Below are 16,330 nucleotides of genomic sequence, written 5' to 3'. Positions count from 1 at the left end.
TTTGTAATGAGTGCATAGTGATTACCTCTGATTCTGTTAATATATTTGTCAGGTGGTGCTGTTATGTGATGCTACATGCAGATCAAAATGGTGAAAAGCTCCAAGCTTTACTACGGCTTCTGACAGAACTGCAAGAAAGAGTGCGGATCGTTGAGGCACTTAGCACTGTTCCTCAAATGTACTGCTTAGCTGTTGTAGAAGTAGTAAGGCGGAAAATGTTCACTAAACATTACAGGGAGGTATGTTGACCATTCTAGGTTTCAATTTCCAGGTAATATTGCCAGGCACATCCAGAATTTAGAAATGATTTAATTTGTTTTTCTTTGAAAGTGGGCTGGTGCTCTTGTAAAAGAAGGAAAACAACTTTATGAAGCGGAGCGAGCTAAGCGGGAATCATTTGGAAGACTATTTAGTAAGTTTTGTTTGTTATTACCCAGATTAATTGAAGAAGCTTATAGGAAGAATTCATGCCCAATAATTATCATTAATAACAATTTCTTATTTATGTGACCTCAAACTTATTTACAATTTTGAATGCAACTTTGCTGACCTTCTGTTTCTAAGTATTTATTTCGTATAGCTTTATTATGTTGCACTTATAGCTTGACAAATGCAACTCGACACTTTTAAACTTTTCTGTAATATTTTGCAGAAAAAATATATTGCATATGTTTGCAACTGATACCTTGCTTTACAATGTACCCCATTAAATGGATTGATCTCCTGTGCTGTCTGACATGTATTGATTAGCTTCTGACATGCCGTTGTGTTGATTCTTAAATGTGTTTATTTTTCCAGTGTCTTAATGAGTCCTTTCCTCTCTACTGCTGTAATCTACTCCAGTTGCACAGTCATCCAAGATCTTCACACTTTTTCAAATCTGACCCTCGGCATCCCCAGTTTTCATTGATCTTCTTTGATTACAGTTGCGTAGGCTGTGACCTTTGGAATTCACTTGGTCTCCTTGATTTTTTTTACATTTTGTCATTTAAGACTTCCTTTAAAAGCTTCTCTTTAATCAAGCTTTTGGTCATCTGGCCCAACAGCTTATTTATTATGGTATCGATTTGTTTTTTTGTGTGATAATGCTCTTGCGAAATGTCCTTGGGTATCTTACTTTTATTAATAACAGAAAATAAAAGCAGTTAGTTATTGTTGGATGCTCTGCAGGAGTAGAGAGATTGTTAGAGGAGGTGGTTGAAATTGCAGATGAAGTACTGTGCAGGAGTTTGAAGTTAGAGATATAGTCATTTGGGTTTAGGAAGAAAATTTTAATTGTTTGAAGGATGGATGATTCTGTAGCGTTTGGAACAGTGTAATGTACAAGCTGAGCCATGGCACTGAACAATGATGTAGTAGAGTTGAGGAATGCTGGGGATTTTTAAAGTAAAACCTTATTAAAATGCTGGTGATTGGGGTTGTGGCCAGTTTAAAACCTTATAACAAAGAATGGTATTTTCTCCCATTAGGAGCTACACAGTGGAATTGTGAATTATACTTTGGCTGCAGAGTGGAGGTTAAGAAATGATATATAGGGATTTGTTAGTCAAAACAAATCTTGATTTTAGGATCAATGTGGGTGAGGTAGATATCAAAATGAGTGTTTCCATAAGCTCTGGAGTTAAACTTGTTTTCATTCAGACCACTACAGTGGTATCTTTTGACTAAGCTTTACTGTTATTGGAGTCGTACGACTTCAGAACAATAATGGAGATTTTTAATTGAAAGCTAAGCAGTTTGTTTTTGCTGCTGTTTGTCCAGAGAAGATTCAGGCCATATGTTCTTTTCCTTTCTCCTGCAGACAATGGCCCATAACTTTCTGCCAGTAGGTGAGATGTACTTATTGGTGACAAATCTCTCATTGCAACTTCCTTGCCTAAGTAGACTCCTATCTCCATTGTTAAAGTTTTGCACTGTGGCAGAACTTCCTTACCTGAGATTGTTTACATAAAAGCTGGGAAAAAAATTGATAGTTGGACAAGTCATGTTAGTTCTCAAAATTGCTAGTTGTCTAAACAATGTCTTGATTGTCTCTAAATTTCAGAAATATTAATGCATAATATTTTAAAGCAGACCATTAACTGTTAATTATTACTTTGCAAAGAACTACAGTGCTTGACTAACTCACAATTCAAGGAAAAATATTGATTGTCTAATTCATAGTCTCTTGCAATCATACCACTCCATTGAAATCAGTTGTGATGGTGTTCTTGCATTGCATCCAATTTGACATGGATTCTGTGTGTTGATTCCCTTGTGCAAGTGCTACAGAACTGCAGGAACTATTCACTCCACTGCTGGATTCCATTAATGGAATATATTCAGCATTATAGCTGAGAACAGCCGTCAAGGTGTTCAGGTTTTTGTACTTGCACATACATGCATGAAAATGACAAACTTGCTTCCTGAGGAGGAAACATGGTGGCAATAATCATATTTCTCAGAATAACATTGCAGGTGGTGGTGGTGTGAGCAGCTCTTTAAAGGGTTACAGACAAGAGGCAGCAGGGGATAAGGTAAATGGCGAAGAAATGAACACCATTTACCCTATGTTACCATGCCAAGTGGTTATTATGCAGGTGTGAACTTGGAGAATGTTTATAGACTGCTTCCACCAAATATTGCTGATTAATGATAGAAATATTTGGCATTTTCACTCCTTTTTCCAACATTTATCCTGTAACCACCTTCCCACCACCTCCCTTCTGCTCCCAGTCTCTCTGTTGTAATCCTGTATTGTTCAGTTGGATGCTGATTTGCTTGACTGGTTCCACTTTTGTCAGTAGCATCAAAGGAGAATGGGATTAGTTTCATCATGTAAACTGGTGCCCAAATCTATTTCGTCATTACCCATCTTAACCCCCTCTATGATTTTTAAATTATCAGACTACTTATTTGACATCTAGTACTAGCTGACCACAAACTTCCTTCATCTAAATTTTGGAAAGATTGAAATCACTATTCTCATCCCAATTGACAAACCTTATTCCCTAGCTACTGATTTCATTCTTGGCTTTTGTTTTACTCTCACATGTCCAAGGTTTCCATTTTTCACTATTTGTAATTGCTTCTGTAAGATAATGGCATATCTTTTAATTCTGGCTCTCTGAACATCTTACTTAGTTACTTCAAGTTGATAGTTTCTTCAGCTACCAAAGCACTGATCTCTGATTATTCTCTTCTTTAAACCACCGCTTCTCTGTGCTTCATTCCTCCTTTAGGGTGTTTTTTTAAAAAAAAAGACATTGGTCATCTTCCTTGATCACAGTATTAAAAACTTGGTTTGATAATGCTTAGCACCATGAATTATTTCACTATGGAGAATAATTTTGTTTTTTTAATGTAAAATATCATGTACAGCTTTGAAGAGTTATTGTCTGTAAACTGTATATTTATACTTGGGCTTCTCTCTACAGGAAGATCATTTCTTAGAAATCGCTTGTTTAAGGGGCTTGACTCTTGGCTACCATCATCGTTTTGTGTACGTATACATTTTTGTTGGAATAATTAAAATATTACATTTACTAATATATTACTGCAGAATTTCAGTGATTTTATGATTTATATTTAAATTGTAACCTTTTAATACTCCCTTTTAATGTTATAATTTGAAGGAATATTAAGGTATTTTGTTTTCCTCAACTGTTTAACTTTCAAGATAAGTTTTTTAATAATGTTTGGTACACATGGTAGAATGAATAACCAATGAGTTATGTATGTCCTAAATAAGCATTTGAGCTTATCAATTTGGTTGAGAGTTGAGAAGCAGTTTCTTCATTCGTCATGGACCCTGTGAAAATTATAACCTGCTTTTTTTTCTTTTAAATTAAATATTACTCTGAATTCTCAGTCCTGCTATTCTCTAGCAGTGCTTATTATACCAAAAGTATGCCCTCCTTGGGCTATATTTCCTTCCTAGGTTACTGTTACTAAGGTAAAATTTTTGCAGTGTTAATTTGTTGTGGGATTGAACATTTGTAATAGTGTTAATAACAGTTTGTTCTTGCAACTGCTGGTACTAGTCTTAACTCCAGGATCATCCTTGTTTGCGTTGTGAGCAAATGATACTTGATTCCCCATGGCCACTGTGCCTTTTCCCTAACAAAGAAAGAAGATCTTTCTGCATACATCTTGCAGGCCATGAGGACCAGCCTCTGATTACCAGTGTTAGTGAAGGATAGTCATCTCTTCACTTGCAGGGAGCATGCTTACAATTACTTAAGTCAAAGTATGAGAGCCCCTCACTAGTAAGTCTTTAAATGTTGTTATTTGGATGGTAGCTTTGCTTTTGGTCTTTTGTCACATGCTAGAAATTACAGGTTATTTTATTTGCTTTCTGAAAAGTGTAATTTATAAAAATATAATTACAGCCATTTTAGGACTTCATTGAGATATTCCTGTTTCTTCCACTTAAACAACTACATATGTGAGAAACTGTTGCATTAGCCCATGATTTGTTAACAACAGCATTAAAATATTAATTTAAATTATTAACTTTAATTGTTGCAGACACAGAAGCCTCGGAAGTTTGACTTTGAACTTCCTGATGTATCCTTAGCTGATTTGCAGTTTCTGCAGTCCTGTTGTCCTTCAGAAGTTCAGCCATTTCTCAGGTAACTTGCACAGTTGAGTGCCACACAAGCTTGTTGCAAAACCGTCCAAATATGAAGACTTAGGGTGTTGATCCTTTGTATAAAACTTGAAACAAAATACATTGTTTAAGTATCAATGCTCTGTTGATTAGATGCACCAGTTTTATACTTTTATAGTGTTCAAGGTACTTGAATGAGCTGAAATTATCTTTATAATTTTCCAAAAATGGAAATTTCCTTTTATTAAAAATTGTTTTGTAGCTCAAGGCATTGAAGGATGTGGTCATTTTTGGCTTGATTGAAATGTGACTTTTAGTCTGTAGCAAAAAAAAGCTCAAAGCATTACCTGCTAAATATGACAGGTCTATTTAAGTATCCTGAGCCTTGAGTATTTAAGTTATGCTTGTGTTCTTAAGGCTGATGTATGTTTTGAGAGTGGACATAATTTAAATGCCAGTTTTGTTTTAAAAAGAAAAAATGATGTAGTAGTTTTCCAGTGAGGTTTTGTATTTGAACATAACAGTATCTGAACTCTCAATTCGGACTATTTCCTGTCCAGTTCTAAGGAAGTAATGTCCTGGTTTTAGACATGCCACTGTGCCCTGACACCCTGCCCCCTAGGAGGAGAAAGGAATGTTTTGGCTGCATTATAATTTATTTGGATGCAGACAGTTATGAAGTGATTTTATTTTGACCATACAGCATAATTTTAATGTATGAACTATATTAGTTAGGGGGTGAGGATTATGCCGCAACTTCGATAGCAGTATGTATTCTTCGGCATTCAGTTTTATTCATTAATTTTTGTTCAGTCTTCACTCCGTGCTCAATTTAAAATGCATTGTTTGGTAATTAAGTTTTTTTAAAAAGCATCTTTTGCCAAACTAAAACGATTAAGAATTTTATGATAGGGAATATTTCCTTCCTTTTGCTTGGGTAAACCTTTTGATTTTGTTGAACTGCTACGTAAACTCCCCAATGTCTCCCAATAAAAAATGGTTGAAAATTTAAACTTCTAGTCCCATTATATCTTAACTTAAGTTTGCTGCTGCATGGACAGAGCAAGAAGGTTTCATGCAAAAGTTTATTAGAATGTGAAACATTATGCTACAAGGAGCTTTTAAGGTGAATAAATTTACAACAATCCATGGAGCATGATGAATCTAACAGCTGAAAGGAAAAACAAAAAAAATTATAGTTTTAAATATGAGACTAGCATATATAGATTTAATAGGTCAAATATTCTTAATGGCAATCTCTGCTTCAATGAGCTGTCCTTTGTATGCATTTATTATTTCTGGAGGGATTCAAATTACAGTGCCTTGAGATGCAATGTTTTACTAGAAATTAGTTACCATACAGTGTGTTAAACCACTTAGCATTACATTTAGTAAAATATTTAATGGCAAAAACTAGGAAAGCAAACATCTGACTTTTACATGATTGCTTTAATGTGGTGGCAGTAATAAAACATCTCCCTTTGTGCTGGATCCTGGTGCAGTGGAAGCATTTTATATAGAAGTTAAACACAAATGGATAATTCAACACATCTGATCTGCGCTTGCATTTTTATAGTCCATACTTTTATCTAATCAAATTGATACATCATTTCTAATTTCTCCTCTGCTACTTGGGAGTGAAAATGAACAAGATGCTAAATAACCATCTTTTCATTTGTTTGGAGAAGGAATTGAACATGGAGAACAGTTCCCTTAAACTTAATGTAGGTTAAGGACCACTTGCTTAGCTTTACATTGTGTTGAAGAGCAAGGACTGAAGCTCGTTCTGCTATAATTTCCGAGATTATTTCAGTGACAGATCTATCAACAGATATGCCCATTACTGGGCAATTCCTGAGATGAGGCTATAGTGCACGGGACTTTTGCATTGCTTGATGTTGGATTCTTCATGTAGTGTAATAGGGTGATGCAAGTTTCAAGATTTCTCTGCTCTCTGGCTGGGAAATCCACCCACTGAACCTGAACCAGGTTATCCTGACAAGTATAGTGAGCATTGGCTGAGAGGAGAAAGATATTTGATTTAAGTAAGCTTAAATGTTTTAGTTGTCTTAGAAGTTTGTGCTTTCAATGATTTATTGAAACACAAAGTGATAGCTGACTGAAGTTTTAAACAGCAGGTTTGACAGCTGGCAGTGGGGTTGATCAGTGTTGATGCCATTCTTGTTACTGTAGCTAGCCACTAGTGTTGGGAAAATTGCAAGCTGTTCTGCTCCTTGCTGATGTGCTGGGAGTCAGTCTCCTGATGGAAGGCTGTGTCCTGGGACCTGCTGGCAGAAACTGAGTGCTCTGAGCATTGATGACTGGTAGACTTGGATCTACTTTGTTCAGGGCTGAAGGGCCTATGCTTTTGCTGTACTGTTCTGTGTACTCCATAATAAATGGTAACTGTATTGTGCCAGGCGAGAAGCCACAAACAGCAGAGGATGAATTTGTACTTGAGGAAAGGTTAAGGTTATCCCCTTACAAGAATCCCTCTGTGTTCAATTAAGTGATGTTAGTTTCAAGATCTTTGACAGTGCAGCACCTTCAGTACTGGACTATTTTCTTAGCTAGATAATTTGGTTAAGTCTTTTGGCATGAATGTGCAGTTTTCTTCTATTGTAGACATCAGCTCTTGTTTGAAGTGTTTTCTGAAAGTTACCTATCTTGGAAGCTGTAGATTTGCACATTATTCTTCATTGATTTTTTTTGTTGCCTTCTGTGCACTAGTTTATTAAACTATCTATCGCTGACTTGAAATTTGGTAACTAAATTATGTTGATAGCTGGAGTTGATGCATTTAATCAATGCAGTGAAAATATGTGAGGACTGATGTGAATAGTTGATACCAAAATGTGGCGTTTACTCCCAAGTTCTCCTGAAATCTTGATGAGACAAATATCCACCCACAGTTTCTCTAGGCATTAAGGAAGCACTCTTGTAACTTCAGGTTACGTGCCCTGAGGATGTGGTTTCCTTAAAGACTGGGATTATCTCGTCCAACTTCACCCGCAAAACTTGTAAAGATAAGGTTTTTACAGGAAGTTCAATATTAATTCATCTAAACCATGAGAATAAAGCAGGTAGGTTGTTGACATATTTCAGAAGGGTGATCCTTACAAGTAGACTTGGGCCCATGTTGAAAGAATCATGGATGTGGTTCTAATTTATGCACAATACTTTTGCATTGGTTAACATTTTCATTTCTGGTATAGAAGTAGGGAATTGAAGGAGCCATTGACCCAGTAATTGCTAACTGAAATTTCAGATAAATGTTCTCACAAATAACTTTAACAGCAATGAACACCTTGCACTTACTGGTTTTGTTGATGAGGCTACCACTTGTACTATCATCAGTGCAATTGTTGCCAGTAGTGACATTTAAGATGTTCTTTTCCATACATCTTTTCAGCTTCGATGTAGGGATAATGTCAGATCAATAGAAAGTCACATTCAGTTATGTTAGACGGCTTTGTTAAATTCTTGTTTGCCCTTTAAGATTTAACAGTTGAAGAAAGTGCAAGAATAGATATCCTCATTCTTGTGTCAAGTAAATTCCATACACTTCTTTCACCTTTATCTAATTCTTTACAATAACATTTTCAATGCTAATATTCAATTATAGATTTTGCTCTTGGTGTATGCCCCAAGTTCAGTCAAATTGGAACAGTGGGTATCTTGGAACTCACCTAAAGATGGGTAGACATGTTGGAAGGAAAGGCTACAAGGGCTAATTAAAATTGGAATAGCAAGTAGTCCCAAGCTATCACCATATAAAAGATCAAATGTCACTTCATTGGTCAAGCTGCTAAAAGGCAATAATCAGTGTTCCATGACTTTCATAATTTCTAATGGGATGTATTTAAGCAGGAGGAAAAGGTAGGTGCAAAGTACTTCACACTTAAATACAAATTTTGGAATGGTACAAAATTGTTAAACTTGATAAACTATCTTTTTTTCATTATCCTCCACATACCACAGGTAAAATCAGCATAATGGGGACAAATGTTCTTTTAAAGACATTTTTCAGCCAGAACTAACCAATTTTCCTTTCATATTCTACAAATATTCTGCAATATAATCTGTTAACTGTGGTTTACCATACTGTGATTTTAACATGCTTTCTATGAACAAGACATCATACTTTTTCTGAGGGGAAAAATAGTGTCTTTGGTGCTTTACTGATGAATATTTGAGTCAGAATAAAGTGGATTAAAAATGGGATCCACACCACATGCATTCATCAAAGTTATCTTTGACTGCAGGAATTTTTTTTTGTAATTGGCTCTTTTATGTTGGTCAGAAATAGTTCCTGAAATGTATCTTTTTCAGTAAATTTGTACAGCCAAGGCCTTCCCAAAAAAAATAAAAGGGGAGTAGATTTGGCTCATCTGAATTGCCATTTAGCATTGCTGTAAAAACTCTGCTTTTTCTATACTTCTTGAAATGATACCAATTTCTCCATATGAATTCAAATCCTGAAAGATGCCATTAGCCTTGGAGTGAAAGAAGAGTCATTTGATGCAACACTCAGGGACAAGTTGAGCCAAGTCCCAATTCAAAGATCAAAACATGTTGAAAATTGGGGCTTATTCTAAATTGACTTCCCTGTTATTGGCAACATCTTGAAATTGTTTAAAACTGGCCAAAAATAAGAGCTAATTTTATCTTTCTGAATAGTAACCATCTAACATCTGCAAAACTGAATGAAGGGCCATTCACCCCAAGCATGTAGAAATGATGAAATATTTTAACAATTGCAGGCAATGGCCATATTAAGGGATTCCTACATTCAAAAGAGATTATGCATCTTCTATGCCATTAAATTCGGGCAATGTATCTGATCCATTTCACGAACTACTTATTATAAATAGTTTTTTTTCTACCATAAGTATTTTGCAATGTTTTTTGTGGTATGTGGAGGATAACAAATGAAGAAAGGTAGATTTACTCGCCTTGAGGTGCCGTAATTCTCATTCTTCAAATGAAGTTAACCACATACCAAATTTTCCATCTTTTTATTGGTTTATACTTTAGAGTTTACATTTTGTGCCTTCAGTTTCATACACTTAAAACTTTGACTTTGCCATAGCATTGCATTGCAAAATGTAATTAAATTAAAATTTCAGATAATCATTCTGAACAGTTAACATTTGCTTAAATGTCAAATTTTTCTGTCAATTGGGGGATGGGATTTCTGTTACGTTACCCTCTCTGGCTGAAAATACTAAGATGACCACAAGGGGACACACTTTACCTCTCTAACATTGTTGTGCAGTTCTGGCTGAAGGTCTTAGAGTTTTGTTTTTATTTTTCCATTGCCATTATGCTGACCTTAACCATGGTATGTTGAGGATATCTTGGTCCCTGAAGTGACGACTGTTTACAAAAGTAAGTAACTTTTTTCAAAAAAAAGCCTTGAACTTTCAATTCTTGTTTTATTTTAGTTCAACCACCATTTATCAGTTGAATGGTGAGCTAGTTAGCAACTCATTTTGTTTTTGCTCCCCTTGTTGTTACTACATGTATTTTTTTTAGAAGAAAGTAGGTTGACTCATTCCCCCTCTTAAATTGTCATTGTTCCTGTGGAAAGGAGGATCATCTTGCTTTTTTTTCCCCTGTAAAGTAATTGACTTTGGAGAACCACCATGTAGAAATTGCAGGTATTGTGCAATATGTTGATATGTCAACAAGTCAGGTGAAGCTTTTTTGTCACACTGTTCTTGCATCTTCTGTAAGAAGTATTTTCCAGTTGCTTTCACAAAAATGCCCTCTTCTTTTAGCAGGATTGGCAATTGAGTCAAGACTATGATTTGTTAAATAAAAATGCAAAAATCTGTTTTATTTTTGTAGAGTTTAGCTGCTCTGATTTGATTTAAATATGAGAAAAATCATTTTGGTTGAGCTAATTTTTGTTTCTGATTCTTTTTCCTGAAAGGGTTCCTACAATTTGTGACTTTGAGCCATTACATCAACATATACAAATTCTCCGTAATTTGGTTAAAACGGCTCAGAGTTTGGATGAAATGTCCCAAACAATCACAGACTTGCTCACCGAGCAAAAGGTAAATATTTCACTTCAATTTGTATGGTTTATTAGAGCTTAAAAAATAGCATGGAAACAAGCTTTTTGGCCCACTAAGTCCAAGCTGACCAAGAACTCCTTGCAATAATCCACCCCTAGTGTTCACTCAAGAACACATGAAAGGCAATTTAACCTACCAACACTCATATCTTTGGGACGATGGAGAAAACTGGAGCACCTGGAGAAACCCACATAGGCATCTCTGTGCCACTATGCCACCCTTATTCTTAAAGAAGGTGGTATTTAGCCAAGAATTTGAAATTGGGGTAAAAGATGTCTTTCTGAGTCATGTTGAAGTGTTGATCCAATTTTCTTAATGTAAAGTCAGTTAATCTTTTCTCAGTTTATCTGGTGCTTATCAATATGTGGGAATAAAACAGTGACCTCTCTCTATTTTAGGTAAAAATCCCCTGTTTGTTCTTTCCTGATGTAAATTACCTCATTATTGGTATAATTACAGAAACTGGTTTTTAAAAAAAGTATGATGGTTTAATTGTAGCTGCAAAACTGTTATGAGTGAAGTGTTTAATTCTTTTATGGACTAGTTGATCAAAATGCAGAAAATGCCTACTGTTACTTAAATTAAATTTCTGCATATTTTGATAAAAGCTGATGTCAAAAATGTGTGTAATCAATATGTTAAGAATACATCCAATATTCACCTTGTTGCTCTTTTATCCTTTTTCCGGCTGCATAGGTTAGGAAATCCGAGACACATGCCCGCTGTTCCTTCTCACTCCCTCTGTAATTCATCTTTCCTGTACTGCATTTGCACCACCATTGACCTTGATATCAATTCTTTAACTTTTAGTGAGTGCACTTCTATCTAAATATTAACTATGCGCATTTTTGACATCAAGTTTAATCCAGTTACTTGTACTTGCATTTTAGACATCATCCAGCACATGATTGGCACTTTTGTTTTCTCCTTGAACGTGACAAGGACGTCTTTCCTTGTGGAATTGGAGGTGGGGATAAATTTGTTCAGGGTTGCTGGGATGGGAGCTTGGTCATTGTGACACCATCTCACCTGCACGCATGACAAACTGAAATTTCTGCTGTTATTCTTAGTGCTGAATAATGTAATAGTCGTGCACTACGGAAGCAGGCCCTTTTAAACAGTCTATGCCCACTGATGCCCATCAGGAGGTTGGGGGGGAGGTGGGGGGAAGGGAGAATCTCATTGAAACCTACCAATTTCTGAAAGGCATGGATTAAGTAGACATAGGATGTTTCCATTAGTAGGACAGTCTAGGATCTGAGGAGACAGCCTCAGAATAAAGGGATGTCCCTTTAAAACTGAGATAAGGATTTCTTAAGCCAGATGGTGGTTAATTTGTGGAATTTGTCACCATGAAGGGTGGTGGAGGTCAAGTCATTGGGTGTATTTAAGGCAGAGATTGAAAGGTTCTTGATGTAAGGGGTTTAAGGTTTACGGGGGGAAGGTGGGAGAATGTGGTTGAGGGAAAGTATATGGGCCATGATTTAATGGTGGAGCAGACTCTGGGCTGAATAGCCTAATTCTGCTCCTATGCCTTATGCTGATCATTAAAAACACCCATTTTATACTACTGTTGTAAGACAAGTTCGTAAGGTCTCAAAGGGCAAGGACTCTGGACACAGTCTTTGGAGTTAAAATGATTTATTCGTAAAGATAAACACGGGACAGGATGAACGGGAACGAACGCACTCATACACGCATACGGGGGATCGCAACAAGGGTGAGACGCACACACACAACAAACTGGGTACAAACAAATCAAGGAAGAAACAATACGGTGCCTGCCACCCCTCGACTCAGTGTAAGCATTATCTCTACGCACCGGGAATCTACTTAGGACGCTCCTAACTCTTGTGGAAGTGCATACTTTTACCAATGGTCTCTTCAGCATTGCTTCATGATTCCTGGAGCATTCAAAAAGAGAACGAACCATGCACATGTAGCATTCTTTATGGTGCTGGAGGGCTAGGTGGTCCAGCCCAGGTAATCAAACAAGCCAATGGCTCAGGGCCAGGTACAAAGGTGTTTACAGAGGCCAATGGTCAAGTGTGGACTAATGGGTGGGTGGAGCCAGACCTTGATTGACAGTGATGTGACTTTCAACCAGATGGTCAATGGTGTCACTTGACAGCCATGACCCATCACAATAAAACTAGTCATGCATTCATCTCACTTTATTCTCCAGATTCCTCTCAACTCACTCAGATTCTACCACTCATCTAAAGACTAGAGGCAATTTGCAGTGGCCAATTACACTACCAACCATTGTGTCTTTGGGATGAGAGGAAGCTGGAGCACTTGAAGGAAATCCACACAGTCATGGGGAGAATGTGTAAACTCCACATAGACTGCACCAGAGGTTAAGATTGAACCCTGATCGCTGAGAAGTGAGGCAGCAGCTTTACCAGCTGTGCCACTGTGCTGATCCAAAATCTACTTAAAGGGAGAACGTTAATAAAAAGTTACTTGTAGCTAAGGTGTAATGTATGTTGCCACAGGAATCTATGCTAGGGCCTCGACTATTAATGATCTATAATAATGACTTAGATGAAGGGGCAACTATATTGTAGCCAAATTTGATCATGATGTCAGAACAGTTTGAGGAAGACAAGTAGTTTAAAGGAATGTAGGTAGTTGGAGTATTTCATGGAGAAATCTGGTTATTTGGCATAGTATAAAGGAAAGAAGAATATTGTTTAAATGGGGAGAGAGCAAGGCTACAGAATACTACAATACAGAGGGATCTGAATGTTGTCATACATGAAACATGCAAGTATAGCAGGTAGTTGGGAAAGAAATGAAATTTTGGCTTTTATTGCAAAGGAGATGGAGTGTAAAAGTAGAACTGTACCACATTTGGAGTTTTGCTCTCCTTTTTTTTTAAAGGAGATATTACACTGAAGGCAGTTCTAAGAAAGTTCACTAGATAGATTGCTGGGCTGAAGGAGTTGTTTTATGAAGAGAAGTTGGACATTTTGGTAATTGGAATTTTGAAGAATGAGAGATGACTTCATGGAACTACAAAATTTAAGGGAGTTGACAAGGTAAATGTTGAGAGGATGCTTCCATTTGTGGGAGAATCTAGAATAAATGGTTACCTATTTAAGACAGATAAATGAAATTTTCTTCTGAATTCTCAGGGTTCTTTACCCTAAAGTGTTACGCATGCTGAATGATTGAATATATTGAAGACCAAGATAATAGATTTTTGGTCTTTAGTGAATCCAGACTTGGGAAACAGATAGGAAAGTGGAAATGAAGCCAAATTCTGATCAGGCATGATTTTTATTGTATGGTAAAGATGGTTTGAATAGGCACTCTTCCAATTTCCTGTATTATTATACTGGAAAGTAAATTTGCTCTTTTTTTTTGCATAGTAGGTTAACTGTAATTGTAGGCTAGTCTAAGAGCATGACCTTAGGATGTTTTGTATGTTCAAAAATAGTATATAGTTATTTGGAATTACTGCACATGAATTAAAGATATTTCTCAATTGGACTCAACTATGGGAAACTTGGATTTTGTTGCTTTCATCATACAACTGGTTTGAGCTGAAATACTGGTGTTTTGGGGTCAATAATTTGAAGTTTTTCCATATTTGGTCATTCAAACAGTTGTGGGGAGAAAAGCTTAACTAATAGAGCAACTTGTAAAGTACACAACCAAATTTTTATACCCTGAGTGAGTTAAGGCTTTTCTCTTTGTTTACTTTTACAGGCTTCGCTTGATCAACCTACATTAGCAACACCAACAGCACACAGGCTTGAAAGCACAACTGAAACTAAAACTACCTCTTCTAGAGTCAGACCCACTCTTAGCCTTCAGGGACCAATCTGTCCATCTGCAAATGTTCCTGCCTCATTAGAAGAGTTATCTCCTGACAGCATTGATGCCCATACATTTGATTTTGAAACTATTCCTCATCCTGGTTTGGAACAAGTTCTCAAACAAGGTTCTGTAGATATGGATTCATTGGCAGAAAGTCCAGAGTCTGATTTTGTTTCAGCTGTAAATGAGTTTGTGATCGAGGAGAACTTGGCATCGCCAAATTTAAACAGTGATCCACAAAGTCCTGAAATGATGCTTGAATCTCTCTACTCTTCTGTTATCAATGCTATTGATAATAGACGTATGCAGGATACAACTCTTGGTGAAAAGGAAGACTCTAATGAAGTTGCAAGTTTAAAATTGCATATAGAAAGATACAGATTTATCACTGAAATGTCTCAGTCACATTTTATAAGCATTAGGAAAGATCTTAACCACTTCAGAGCACTTGTCCAGAAAGAGCAGTGTGATTTTAATAGCTCCATGAAAAGTGTAAGTGAAGAATTAAGAAGCATAATAGAAACCGTAAAATGCAGAGTTGAAGCAGAAGCAGAAGAAAATTATCAGCAAAAATTAGAGGCTTTAAGTAAGGATTATGAAGACCGAATGAACAAATGTAATATTGAGGCTGAGGCCACTCGGCAAATTGTAGAGAAGTTGAGAAAGGAATTGTTTGAACTTGAAGATAGTATAAAGCAGAAAGATCATGAAATTGCTGTGACACGGACTAAAAATGAAACCTTTGTAAGTTTACAAATTAGTAAAGAAAAAGAAATTCAGGATCTAATGGAAGAGAAGAGGAAACAAGGGATGCAAATCCAAGAACTCACTCAGTCACAAGAGAGTTTATTGGAAGAATTAAACATGCTTAAAGTACAGGCTGATCAGAAGATGGCACACTTAAGTGAAGAGCTTCAGAATCTTGAACAAAGTCACTTGAAAGATCTGGAAGATTGCCAAGCTAGACATCAGCAAGAGCTGGAAAGGCTGATGACTGATCACTGTAATCAGCAAAAACAAATCCAGAGGGAAAATGAAGCAAGGTTAGAAAACATGCAGCAGTCCCTTACCCTAAAGCTCCAGGAGCAAGAGCAAGAACTCAATGAATTTAAATTTAAAGTGTCTGAGCTTTCTGGGTTGAGGTGTAAACAGGAAGTTGAATTGGCTTTGAAGGAAACTGAAACTGAGGAATTAAAGCAGCTTTTAAAAGAGAACCAAGTCCAACAAGAAGAGATTATAAAATGTCAGGTGATGAAAGAAACAGAGAAGTACAACAAAGAGATAACTGACTTGAAACACCAAATGCAGCTAAAAATGCAAGAATATGATATGGAACTTGCAGAACAAAGAACACAAATGGCCAGAGAGAGAAAACAGTGCACTTCTGAAATGATGGATAGACATGAAAAGGAGATGGCCTCCCTCAAAGCAGAACTAGGCAAACTGGATGCAATGAGGCAACAAGCACTCGATGCAGAAGTAACATTAAAGAGACAGGTTGAAGAGCTCGGTACTAAGTTAAAACAATGTTTGAACGCCATGGATAAACAAAAGGAGGAAATGGTTTCTGAAAAAGAGAGACTTGTCTTCGAAATTGAAACAAAATATGAAGCTACTATTCATGGTCTTCAGGAGGAGAAAGAACAGTTGCTCAACACACTAAGCCAGGAGGGAAAAGAAGAGGTTAGAAATAAAATGCATGAGGATTATGAAAGAAAAATACAAGCACTTGAGCAAGAAAAGCAAATTATTGAAAGTCAACTTAAAGAACAATGTAGAGCTGAGAGGTATGCAAACATTGTTTGAAGTCTTTACATTCATAGTT

General features: G+C 36.5%; 1 protein-coding gene across 5 annotated transcripts in view; it reads left to right on the top strand.

Moving 5' to 3' along the window:
* rb1cc1 (RB1-inducible coiled-coil 1) overlaps positions 1–16,330 on the top strand; it is a 132,658-nt gene that overhangs the window by 43,290 nt on the left and 73,038 nt on the right. For all 5 annotated transcript variants that reach the window (XM_052023062.1, XM_052023061.1, XM_052023064.1 and 2 more), the window contains 6 exons: positions 53–239; positions 331–412; positions 3,417–3,481; positions 4,510–4,613; positions 10,530–10,656; positions 14,395–16,292. In XM_052023062.1, coding sequence (XP_051879022.1) covers positions 53–239; positions 331–412; positions 3,417–3,481; positions 4,510–4,613; positions 10,530–10,656; positions 14,395–16,292 — 2,463 coding nt within the window. The remainder of the gene's footprint in view (positions 1–52; positions 240–330; positions 413–3,416; positions 3,482–4,509; positions 4,614–10,529; positions 10,657–14,394; positions 16,293–16,330) is intronic.

Source organism: Pristis pectinata, chromosome 9 (genome assembly GCF_009764475.1).
Source record: "Pristis pectinata isolate sPriPec2 chromosome 9, sPriPec2.1.pri, whole genome shotgun sequence".
In the NCBI taxonomy this organism is placed as follows: domain Eukaryota; kingdom Metazoa; phylum Chordata; class Chondrichthyes; order Rhinopristiformes; family Pristidae; genus Pristis; species Pristis pectinata.
The sequence above is the reverse complement of the archived record's forward strand: the minus strand, read 5'-3'. Positions and strand labels throughout refer to the sequence as shown.